General features: G+C 42.2%; 1 protein-coding gene across 38 annotated transcripts in view; it reads left to right on the top strand.

Annotated features, from left to right (window-relative positions):
• NEB (nebulin) overlaps positions 1–12,450 on the top strand; it is a 229,531-nt gene that overhangs the window by 190,586 nt on the left and 26,495 nt on the right. For all 38 annotated transcript variants that reach the window (XM_067026027.1, XM_067026025.1, XM_067026024.1 and 35 more), the window contains 10 exons: positions 2,077–2,181; positions 4,223–4,327; positions 4,765–4,869; positions 5,478–5,582; positions 5,673–5,783; positions 6,496–6,606; positions 6,820–6,921; positions 7,032–7,136; positions 11,209–11,319; positions 11,929–12,033. In XM_067026027.1, the coding sequence (XP_066882128.1) occupies positions 2,077–2,181; positions 4,223–4,327; positions 4,765–4,869; positions 5,478–5,582; positions 5,673–5,783; positions 6,496–6,606; positions 6,820–6,921; positions 7,032–7,136; positions 11,209–11,319; positions 11,929–12,033 (1,065 nt within the window). The remainder of the gene's footprint in view (positions 1–2,076; positions 2,182–4,222; positions 4,328–4,764; positions 4,870–5,477; positions 5,583–5,672; positions 5,784–6,495; positions 6,607–6,819; positions 6,922–7,031; positions 7,137–11,208; positions 11,320–11,928; positions 12,034–12,450) is intronic.

Genomic DNA, 12,450 nt, shown 5'->3' with positions numbered 1-12,450 from the left:
GTAATGTGATATAACAAACGCAGGTCCACTTATCTATTCCTGTGTAACAGTCACTCCAAATGTAGTGGTTTGAGACAGCAGTCATGCTTTTTTTTTTTTTTTTTTTTTTTTTTTTTTTTTTGCGGTACGCGGGCCTCTCCCGTTGCGGAGCACAGGCTCCGGACGCGCAGGCTCAGCGGCCATGGCTCACGGGCCCAGCCACTCCGCAGCATGTGGGATCCTCCCAGACCAGGGCACGAACCCGCGTCCCCTGCATCGGCAGGCGGACTCTCAACCACTGCACCATCAGGGAAGCCCAGTCATGCGTTTTTGGCTCACAGTTCTGTGAACTGAGTGGGCACAATTGAGGGGATGCTCTACCGCACGCGCTGCAGCTCAGGCAGGAAGGCTCAGTCCCAGAGCTGGCGCCCGATCACAGCTGGGCTGGGAGCTCAGCCACTGTATAGACAGGAGCCCCTGTACGTGGCCTTTCCGTGTGGTTTGGCCGTCTCACGGCAGAGTGGATGGGTTCTAAGAGGCTGGAGTAGAAGCTTCCAGACCAGTCTGAAAAATGCAGTGTGCCATAAACTCTATTAATACTGTATAAGTTTTGTCTTGGCTAAGAGGAAAAGGTAGCCATTAAATTTTAATACTCTGAATTTGAGGAGAAATTATATTTATATGTTTTCATATATATAGCTAGATTCTATGGTGGAAAACTATCATAATATTGGTTAAAAAATAGATTAAATATTTTAATGGCTGTATGGGCACCATAAAGAATAATGAAGGCAACTATGGAATCTCTGCCCCAAAACCTTGACTGAGGCTGGTGGTCAGGAATTTTTCGGTAGCTAAACAAATGGGTTCACACTATTGACTCTAAGTTGCCAAGAAAAATGCTAAATACATCAGTGCACTGTTTATGAAGGCAGAAATGTATAAATCATTTCAAAATATTTTTTATGTTAAAATAAATTTTGACACTTCGAACATGAACATCGGGTATTCATAAACATCTATAAGGTAGATCCCTAATGTGGAGCAGCCCGTTCCCTCTCAGTGTAGAAAAATGAAGCAATTCTATATCCATTTCCCTAAATTTCTGATTGTAACAATAACCTGAGATGTTGATGAAAAATATGAATTTCCAAGTCAGTCACCTAAAGCTATTGAGTTACTACATCTATGGTGAAGCACAGAAAATTGTGATTCTTATGATCAGACAAGTTTAGTAAGCGCTACTGTGGCTTCCGTAGAACAGTTTTACTCAGTCACAGTAAGACCTAAGATCCTTCCACAATAACTAGTGAGAAGTCCCAGATGGAGTCCCAGGGCCCTGAAATTTAAAAGGAGCAGAAGTGGGTGAAGCTAGAAATTCCAGGCTAGACATGAAAAAATGACCAGTTGGGCTCAAAGAGGCTAAGCCTTCCCTTTTCTCCCCCTCCCATTCAAACCCACACATGCCCAAACTTACCAGAGATGGCTCTAGCAATGACAGTAGTGATGACAGTATTCATCCATCAGTTCATTCATTCATCAAATATTTATTGGGTTCCTAAGTGCCTGATGCTAGGAATGAGGTGATGAATGATACACAATCTTTGCCCGCAAGGGATTCAGCTCAATGGAAAGAATAGACAGATAAATAATTATAACATGACATGACAGCAGCTACAACTGTAGGGGCATGGAAGGAGGAGAGCAAGCCTGATCGCATCTGGGTGAGCCAATGGGGGAAGCCTTCTCTTCCATCAACAGTTTTCAAGATGTTCTGAACTCAGGAGTTTCTGATTTGGGGACAGGAAAACACACATAGATAGCTGTCCAGCTGCCCCTTTCAGCACAAACTCAGAGGACATAAATTCTATGGTGACACTGGTGAACGTACACAATGTGTCCTGGGGAGTTGGCTTTAAGATCTGAAACAGGATGGTGCATGTCACATAGCTGCATGGCTGCATCCCTTCTTCACAACAGACTGATTCAGTCTTAAGGAGTATCATGTACTATATTATGGTTTTAATTTCTTGTTTATTAAGATACTTGTGGGCTGCTATAAAAAAAAAAAAAATTGACCTGTGTTTCCTCCCACAGCTGAAATACAAAGAAGTTTACCAGAGAACTAAGTCCAACTGTACCATTGAGCCTGATGCTGTTCATATCAAAGCAGCCAAGGATGCCTACAAAGTCAACACCAATGTAAGTTCCAGAAACGTCCCCAAGCCTAATAGGGGTTCATCAGCTTCTGTAGGGCACATGGCCTCTTTTGACATCTTTTCAGGTGATTGAGCTCTCATGAGTCCAGATCAAGGGTTGGGCCTCAGAGCATGAGTGATAACACTGACCTCTAAATGCTGCCCATGGTTCTCACAAAGGAGAGTGGGGAAGAGCAAGGATGCCCCATGGATGTTATACGCCCTCAGCCTCCATGTTAGGATACTGAAAAATGGGGGATTTAATTCTGAAATGAAGGTTACATTTTCGACAGTGTCTCTGGTCTCCATGTTCTTCTCCTGCCACAAACTCTAGAGCCTACTTCTCCTGAAAAAAAAAAAGAGAACACTTGAGCTGCTTGGTGCTGTCAGGAGTTGGCCTAGACCTTCCTCCTGTTCACATCTCCCTGCTCTGACTCATTTCTTTGTGATGGGGCATCTTTTTTTTTTTTTTTTTTTTTTTCGGTACGTGGGCCTCACTGTTGTGGCCTCTCCCGTTGAGGAGCACAGGCTCCGGAGGCGCAGGCTCAGCGGCCATGGCTCAGGGGCCCAGCCGCTCCGCGGCACGTGGGATCTTCCCGGACCCAGGCATGAACCCGTGTCCCCTGCATTAGCAGGCGGACTCTCAACCACTGCGCCACCAGGGAAGGCCCTGTGATGGGGCATCTTAAAGCCTCAGCCACAGAAACATTTCTGTGCATTTAAATGAGTATCAACTTCTTAAAAATATATAAATGGTTATATAATATTATAAAACCCAACTAGTGCCTACCAGTGCTACAGAGAAGTTATATTTATTAGGGCCAGCAAACTGAAATGCCTTTAGGGACTGGCAGGTAGCGTACAGGTGTCCTGAGGATGGACAGAGGGACGGGTAGCAGGATTGATGTGGGACAAAAAGCAAATGCAGTAAAATGTACATTGTAGAATCTAGGTGCTGGGTGTATGGGTATTCTCTATAAGATGCATGCAACTACTCATGCATTTGAAAATTTTCACAATAGAATGGGGAAAAGTTGGATCAATTTTTAACTTATAAAACATGTTTATCTTATTGTATGCCAATTATACTTTGACCAAAAAAAAGGAGAAGGAAAAAGAGTGAGGAAAGAAATGTGCCTGATGAGGAGGGCTCTGCCCAAGGACACTCACTTCTGTGCCTCAGGTTCAGCCCAAGGCAGCCAATTCTCCAGCTCAGATGCAAGTCTAGTAAGTCCACAAGCATCTCTGATGCCTGGCTGTCCAGGTTTGAAACCCAGCTCCACTGTTCACTAGCTGTCTCACCTGGGCAGCTTACTTAGCCCTTCTTGGCAGTTCCTCAGCTGCTGATTTTATATAGTTGTGGTAAAGGGTAAATGAGTTTATATATATATATATATATATATATATATATATATATATATATATATATATATAAAGCACTTTGAAAAGTGCCTGGAATGAAATAAATACTGTAAGTGTTTAATACTTTCTTTAAAAGTCTGAATTTAGTTAGAAATTAAAAGTACTTGACTCTGGGGCTTCCCTGGTGGCGCAGTGGTTGAGAATCTGCCTGCCGATGCAGGGGACACGCGTTCGTGCCCCGGTCCTGGAAGATTCCACATGCCGCGGAGCGGCTGGGCCCGTGAGCCATGGCCGCTGAGGCTGCGCGTCCGGAGCCTGTGCTCCTCAACGGGAGAGGCCACAACAGTGAGAGGCCCGCATACCGCAAAAAAAGAAAAAAAAAAAGTACTTGACTCTGAAAATGATTAGACTGCACTGGCAGAGTGAGTTTGAAGAATCGTTTCGCCAGGAGCCTTTAAAAATTTTAGCCCCTATTTTGAGGCCAAAGGGTCCCACAAGAGGACAACTTGAGTGGCCAACTAGTTGCATCCATTGTACAGAAGTTTTAATTGGAGCTCTCTCTTGCATAAAGAACCATGACTTGTTATATGTTAAAATGCAAGATGAGTCCCTCCGCGCCACGTGTGCGGTTGTAAATTCAGGCCCCTGAATGAAGTGACTTGTTTTTGTCTTGTTAAAAACAGCTGGATTACAAGAAGCAGTACGAAGCCAACAAAGCCCAGTGGAGATGGACCCCTGACCGGCCGGACTTCATCCAGGCCGCCAAGTCATCCCTTCAGCAAAGCGATGTGAGATAAGAGAGGCAATCAGAACTGCATGACATACCTGAGACAGAAAAATTAATCTTTATTCGTAATAACCACTGCCACAGGTGTTAACCCTAGCTCATCTGAGATCCCAGAAGGACAGGAGGGTTGTAAGGTGTGGAAGCCAAGCTCAGGAAGCAGACCTGGCCACAGAGCCTGGTCTCCCATGGCTGGGCCCAAACACTAATGGCTCAGAGTCCTGAGGGAGGCGGGGGAGGACCAGGAGGGCTTTGTCCTGGCCTCGGGGCTGGAAAGGAGGAGCCCAGCTTGCGGTGGGTCCAGCAGGAAGCCCCTGCCCCCATCCTGGTAGCAGATCCCCATCGTGCCCTTAAGAAGAGGACTCCCTACAAATTCAACCAAATGCCGGCTTCCTCCTGTGCCTGTCACCCTTTCCCATCTTCCTCTGTCTTCTGTTACAGTTTGAATACAAGCTGGACCAGAAGTTCCTCAAGGGTTGCAAGCTTTCTGTCACTGATGATAAAGACATGGTGCTGGCCCTGAAGAATTCTATAATAGAAAGTGATGTAAGTATTCAGTCCCTTCCAAGAGGCCTAACCTCACTCAGGGCTGTCTCCTGCAGCCCAGTGCCCAGGGGCACGCAGGATAGAGGAGGCCGCTGCCCACGGCCAACACCGGTGCCTTGGCAGAGCAAAGCGGCAGCTGTGGGAAGCTGTTACAGCCAGGTGGCCGCCCCTGACCTATACTGCACCTCAAGGTGATCCACACGCCGCAGTGGGCACTCTCTATAAGGAAACGTATTCATTTCTGTGGGGTCATACGCTTCCTGTGCTTCCTGTGTTTCCTCATCTGGAAAGGAGGAATAATAATGCCTCCCAGGGTTTGTGGGAGCGTCCAATGACATATTTTAAAGTGCTGTGAACTAAGGCTGTATGTATAAAGATTCATCGTAAGATTCATTCTGATTGTCACTAAAGCCTCAACTTGCATGAGATAAAGAAAACCCTTCTTTGATATTTCCCAAGATTTCCAAACATGAGATCTTTTACTGAGCTTAATGATTCTACTCCGTCAACGATGCTATTCTCCCAGCTCTATTTAGTAACTTGGGAGCTTAATAAAAATATGCAGGAGACTCAGGGGAGCTGAAGAAATGCTTTTCTCACCCCTGCAGCTGAAATACAAACAGAAACATGTCAAGGAAAGAGGAACCTACCATGCCGTGCCCGATACGCCTCAGATCCTCCTGGCAAAGACAGTCAGCAATCTGGTGTCCGAGGTAACCCTCCAGCAACCCATAGGCTTGCCTTCCGTCTTGGGCTGATGCCCCAGGCAGGCATGTAAACAAGCTCTCTGTGCTTTCCCTCAGAACAAGTACAAGCAGCATGTGAAGAAGCACTTGGCTCAGGGCTCATACACAACACTGCCAGAGACCCGGGACACCATTCATGTCAAGGAAGTGACCAGGAACGCCAGTGACGTAAGTAACCAGCCCCAGGACTCTTGGCAGCAGCAATGGCCCTTTACCTTAGAATCCAGCAAGAGACTGTAAGCCGCATTTTTGCTTTACACTTTACGTTACTTCACTCTTACCATCAGTACCTATGTGTGAATTTTGAACGCTGGTTTAAAAGACAACTCAATATTTATTGGCTTTCCAGTTACGGCAACTGTGGCAGATGTGGGTTTGGCCGTAGGATGTATTGTCTAGCAATATAAGATGTCACTTACCTAGTGGTAATAAAGGGAGGGAGCATTGATGGTAAAGATCAGCCTCTCCTGTCATCTCCCCTCTCCTTAAACTGCTGAACAATTTTAGAGAAGTAAAGTCACCCCTTCGTATCTCAGTAATCTCTGCCCACTACATCCTTACGGACAATGCTTTAATAATCATGGTATTGTATTTTATGAGACCTGTGTGGTTCCATTTATTTTAAAAAGGTAGAAATGGTAAATGAAAGAGTTTAATTTGCTTGTCATCAGTTCTCCAAAGACTGGTGTGTGGTTCAATGACAGGTTCCAGGACAGAAATGACAGGAAAGAACTAGAATATGTATCAGAGACCCCAGTTTCAAAATGACACCAAAATGGAGAGCCACGGATTTTCCTCGAGATCTTCTCATAGTTCTTCAAGTAAAACAATTCTGTTCCCAGCTTCCTCTGCTCACATAAGTAATTCTGGCTCTTTTTAGACAAATTACAAGAAGAAGTTTGTCAAGGAAAAAGGAAAATCCAACTACTCCATCATGCTGGAGCCCCCAGAGGTGAAACACGCTATGGAGGTGGCCAAGAAGCAGAGTAATGTGAGTTTCTCCTCTCGCTCTCAGGGGCCACTTGAGCTGGTAGATCCCACCTTGGTATATGCTGGGCTGGGTCCAGTGAGTGGTCGCCCTAATTTCTATATCTGGTGGTGTAAAAAATACAGTTGTGGGGTTGATTTCATTTTAATAAAAGGTTCCTTTCAGAAAGGTAGCGTATCTCTCAAGTGAGCAAATGTTTTCTTTCTCCAAATAAAGATCGCTTACAAAAAAGATGCTAAAGAAAACCTGCATTACACAACAGTGGCCGATCGGCCAGACATCAGGAAGGCCACGCAGGCAGCCAAACAGGCCAGCGAGGTAAGGGTGTGTTTAGAAGGTACCCAGTCCCAAGTGGTCACTGCAAACAAGTAGTTGGTGGTCACTGGCCACCTAGAATGTGTTGCCCATTCTGGTTTTCTTTGATGCAGGTGGAGTACAGAGCCAAGCACCGCAAGGAAGGCAGCCACGGGCTAAGCATGCTTGGTCGCCCAGACATTGAAATGGCCAAGAAGGCAGCCAAGCTGAGCAGCCAGGTAACACAGATGGGCAAGCAGCAGCTCTGATGTGAGGAGATGTTTAAAGACCTTGCAGGAAGAAGTGATTCCCAGGATGAAAGTGCAGTATGAGCAACCAGAGAGATACTGTAGCACTCCAGAGCTTTGAAAATTATATCACGAAAAGCTTTGAAAAGATGCAGTCACTTTTATTTTTTCATTCAGCAAACATATATTGAATGCCTGGGCTAGAAACTAGAGGCAGTAGATGTCCTCAGACTATATGTCTATGGCTAAATAATTACAGTTTGGGGTTGTGTTTGATTGAGGTATGTACAGGGAGCTGAGGGGGAATGCCTAATTCTAGCAGATTTCATATTATTGAGTAGATGGACTTAGAAATGTGTCCAAACTTGATTCCCCATTACCTAATTTCCCTTGTGAGACCAATTATCTAGAATACTCCTGAGTTATGACAAGTTTTCAGACTTAAGATCAGAAACCCCATGATCAACCACCAGATCTTTCAGAGAGCAAGTTTTAGTCCCAAAAGACAAGCTCAGGAATATCTTATTTCTTCTCCAATTCAGAGATCCTACCTTCTTTTCATTGTCTGTTTTCTCAAGTATTTGTTTGAAGGAATACATTTAGGATACCTTTGGTGGTTGTATGTATGACTTTCAGCAATGCCAAACGTGGGATCCCAATCTTTTGGAAGATACGAGTAGTAACATCAAGTGACAAAACAGGAGGGAATTATGAGGAGACAAAAAGTTCAGATGACTGATGACAAGCAAATGCTATTTTTAAAAAGTTTTTGAATTTAAAACTCCTATGCGGTATTTTTATTATAAGTTAGTGGAATTGTGTAAGTACTCGAAACCAAGATATGAAATCACCAGCAAAATACAGTGGGATCTCTAAGAATAATGAAATGTAACATGAACTATTCAGTGTAAAAAATTTTAATATGTTTTAAAATCTCCAAGGTCATACCATTAGCAAGTTAAAAAGAAGTTGAAATTTTGAAGACTTTGCTGGTTTTACAAATAGAGAGGCCTGTATTTCTAACCCCAAGTGAATCCTATGATGTGGAGAATGAGTCCCAACCAGATGGTTTTATGAGCTCCCTTTCCTGGGTTTACTTCCTGGGAAAGGTTTATCTCAGGATTGACAGCTTCATGGTGTGGCCCCTGGCCCAGGGAGACTTCCCCTCTGTGTGGGCCCTCCCCGTTCTGACTTTGCTGTCTTGCTGGTGCTCTAGGCGGAATACATCAAAGGCCAAAGGAGAGGGTACGGGCATGGCGCCGCATCTTATGACACCCCTATGATGAGGCAGCTTAAGAAAACTAATGTGCTCATCAGTGATGTAAGACTGACATCAGTGATCCCATATATCTGTCTTCCTCTTTCTCTCACCTATCTTCTTAGCCTGGGTCAGGGGACTGACCAAGTCGCACTCTTTTCTGTTGGCTTTGTGTTGGAACGTGTAGAATGCTGTGGAAATTTGTCAAAGGATATACTTTTGCACCCACCTGCCTTTTCCTGCATGAAACTTTCCCTCTGGAACATGCCTTTGGAATAGGAAGGTAGAGTAGATTTGGAGATGGCCTCATAACTTCTTTAGGCTGCTGACACTGATCAAAAGATGAAAACAGACTGAGAATCTCATCTGCAACCACACCAAAGAAAGCCTCTGCTGATTACCATTGCTGGTGTTTAATACATTTAAGACTGGTATTAAATACAGTCTCTCAGATCAGACATACTCTGAATCAACAGTATAAACTGCTCAAAATGTTTTCACTCATAGCTTTTACTCTGTTTCACAATCTCAGTGGCAAGAAATGTTCTAATTCTTGGACCTGCTCTTCAGTCTTTAGAAGCGCCAATATACAGTTCAAGTCCCTGAAAAGAAGCAGAACAACTGGATGTTAGATCTTTAAATTTAATTGAACTTTGAAAGAATAATTGATCAGAAACCATTTTCTCACACTATCTGAGCCCTTTGGGGTAATGGACACTGGTATTGCCGTTTGCTGATACACGGCATTGCATGGTTGCTTCTCACTTCCCTGGTAAACAAGAAAAAGAAGCCTTTTCCATTCCATATGCCATGTCAATGTGGTTTTACTGTACTTCCTGCCTAATCCCACACCTTTCTATGAATTCTTGGAGTCCTGAATCTGATGTGTGTCCTTATCGTGCAAAATATAGTAGTTTTTAAGATCCAGTCAAAAAGGAAGGTCGAATGTGTTGGCTCAGATTCCCCGCAGCAGATGTGCTCACCCGCACTTGCTTGGGGCCTTCTTGTGGAAAGAGGAGGCACAACTTTTTTTTTTTTTAATTAAAAAGTTCTAAATTTAAATCTACTTAAAATTAACAGAAAACTGAAATGAGACCAGTCGAAAGCTACTCTTCAAATGTTTTCTCAGAAATGAGTTATTTTCTAAAAGATAGAGGATTTTTAGCATTCTTCTAAAAGAAATGGATTTTATTCTCATCAGAGATGGGCCTTTGCATCTTTCCTTCACGAGTCTGACTCTGCACATCTAGTTTACTTTGCTTTTTCTGTGTTTCACTGCTCTTGGGATCAGCCCTTGTCTTATGGGTTTCTATATCCTTAGGAAAAGTTTTCTCTTGGTTCAGACAGCTCACCACCTCTGACTTTCCTTAGCAGGCTTTGCATTTCTTTATTTGGGGAGTGAATTTCCTTTCAGAGAAGAGCCATTGTAGCATTTATTCACATTGTGTTTTTCTGTTATGTTTTCTGCTTCCTCCATTGTGTGTCTGATCCAGTGTGCCTGCATCATGCTGTACTGTTCTGCATGCTTATTTTGTCTACACATTTCCACTGGAGATTTATTCAAAATAAATGAGTCTCAGCACTGTGAATGCTTTTTCTCTGATGTGGCAGATTTCATTGTTCTTAGCATTTGAGTGGTCTCCTTTTGTTCCTGTTCTGCTGGATGTGTAAAGTTGTGGGGAAGTAAAGAGATGAAGCATGAGGGGTACTGATTTTAAATGCCTACAGTGTGAAATATCTGGTGACCAGATCCTGGTGTGCTAACTTTGAATGAGCGAGTCTTTCATCTTACCAATAACAGAAACTCTAGGTGTCCCGGAGCATCAAATATTGCCCTTTTAGCTGGCTAACTTCTAGAAATAGCTCATTTTTCTTTATTCCTAGAGTGAGTAACTAGTAGAGTTCTACTCCTGGATTAATCCTAGTGACAAAGGCATCAGTCTGTTTTTCAATAAGGAAATGTTTCTGTCACTTTCAGTTTATTCTGTTGAATATCCCTATACGTAAATCGTCATCTTTAGCTATTTTACCTAGGCATTATGACTGTCTCTTTCTTTCATCAATCGGATCACATTTATTGAGCAACTATTAGTGCCAGGCATTGCGCTTATTTTTTAAATTGAAGTTATTCTTTCCTTTGTGTATTCTTACTTTTATGTATCCTGCAAGTATATTTAATCTTATTTTTCTCATTATGCTAAAGTTATCTCACTTCTTTCCTTCCTCTAGCCTGAAATCATACCGAAGCCATTAACCCCCAAATTATGTGCTTCTTTTACTCAGAAGTTATGCCAAATTTTGCCAATTAAAATGATGTAGCCAAAGTACATAACAATAAATCTCCTGATTTAATAGATTCCTTACTTCTCACACTTCTTGATCATTTATAAAGCCTCTTGGAACTCCTGGCAATAGACCTAAAGTGCTTTTGGTTTTGCTAGTTAAGAGGACCGAAATGCTCTGAATCATATATATTAGATCACTTCTCTGAATTTAGCCTGAAGCCTTTTCCCATGCATTTTTATTCTGCATCAAAAAAAGGTGAATATCTTTCATACCTCTGGATAATATAAAAATGAGGAAAACAAATACTATATCACTTGATCTTATTCTCAATTGCCTGTTGTCCCAACATAATTATTAATAGTGCTCACTTTTACTCTTAAAAGTGTCCTAATTTGATAATAAATTATATGACCCCTTTATGTGTAGCACATACTCTTTTGCATTTACATTTCCTCCATCCCTCAGTCTTCAAATTAATTGATGCTCGGGAATAATTTGGATTTTTGCATTTGCTGTTAGATTAAATACCGAGAAAATTTCAACAAAGAGAAGGGCAAGACACCAAAATACAATCCAAAAGACAGCCAGCTCTTCAAAACCATGAAAGATGCTAATAATCTCGCAAGTGAGGTATGTGTTTGTTTAACTGTGGTAAAATATATAATGTGAAGTTTCCCGTTTTAACTATTTTTAAATATGTAATTTGGTGGCATTAATTACATTCACAATCTTGTCCAACTACCACTGTTATTTCCAAAACTTTTTCATCACCCCAAACACAAACTCTATAACTATTAAGCAATAACTGTCCATTTCCCCCTCCCACCAATCCCTGGTAACCTCTAATTTACTTTCTGTCCCTATGAATTTGCCTATTAGAGATTTCATGTAAGTGGAGTCATACAGTATTTGTCCTTTTTTTTTTCTGGCTTACTTCATTTAGCATAATGTTTTCAAGGTTCATGCATGCTGTAGCATGTGTCAGAACTTCATTCCTTCTTATGGTTGAATAATAGTCCATTGTATGTTTACATCACACTGTGTTTATCCCTTTGTCTGTCGATGGACACTTGAACTGCTTCCACTTTCTGGCTATTGTGAATGAGATATGGTTTTTCACCACCATCCCCAGCGTTTGTTTCAGGATGGGACATCTTATTATGGTTTCCATTAATACCATTTTCCCCATTTTCCATTTCCTACTTATGTGATTTCCTTTTTTCCCTTACTGTTATACAGGTTAAGTATAAGGCTGACTTGAAGAAACTTCACAAACCTGTGACTGACATGAAGGAATCTTTGATAATGAATCATGTCTTGAATACAAGCCAACTCGCCAGTTCTGTAAGCTCAATCATTTGCTCCAGAAACAGCTTGCTTCACCCATTTTCAACTAAATTCCTTCTCTGAGGTCACTTGCATCTCCTTCTCTGCTACTGAGGCACTATATTTATTAGAAAGCTCTCCTATTCTCTGAGTGCATTCTTCCAAATTACAACATTAATCTACCAGTTCTCCGCTGACTATAACACCTCTCAGAATATAAAAATGATTCTATTTTGGGGCTATTTAAACTTTTTTTCAATTAACCACTCCCTTTCTCCCTTCTAAAAACACAGACTTACCATTTGGAATAGTTTCTTTCACTTTTAACTTTGCATCTGAAAACCTACTTTGAATAAGCCATATAACCTAAGTGTTTACATCCTTGTATTAACTGACAATACTGAATGGAGATCTTCATCCTTTTAAAACATTTTC

Source organism: Kogia breviceps, chromosome 2 (genome assembly GCF_026419965.1).
Source record: "Kogia breviceps isolate mKogBre1 chromosome 2, mKogBre1 haplotype 1, whole genome shotgun sequence".
Lineage (NCBI taxonomy): Eukaryota > Metazoa > Chordata > Mammalia > Artiodactyla > Physeteridae > Kogia > Kogia breviceps.
Note: the sequence above shows the minus strand (reverse complement) of the source record. Positions and strands in the feature narration are given on the sequence as shown.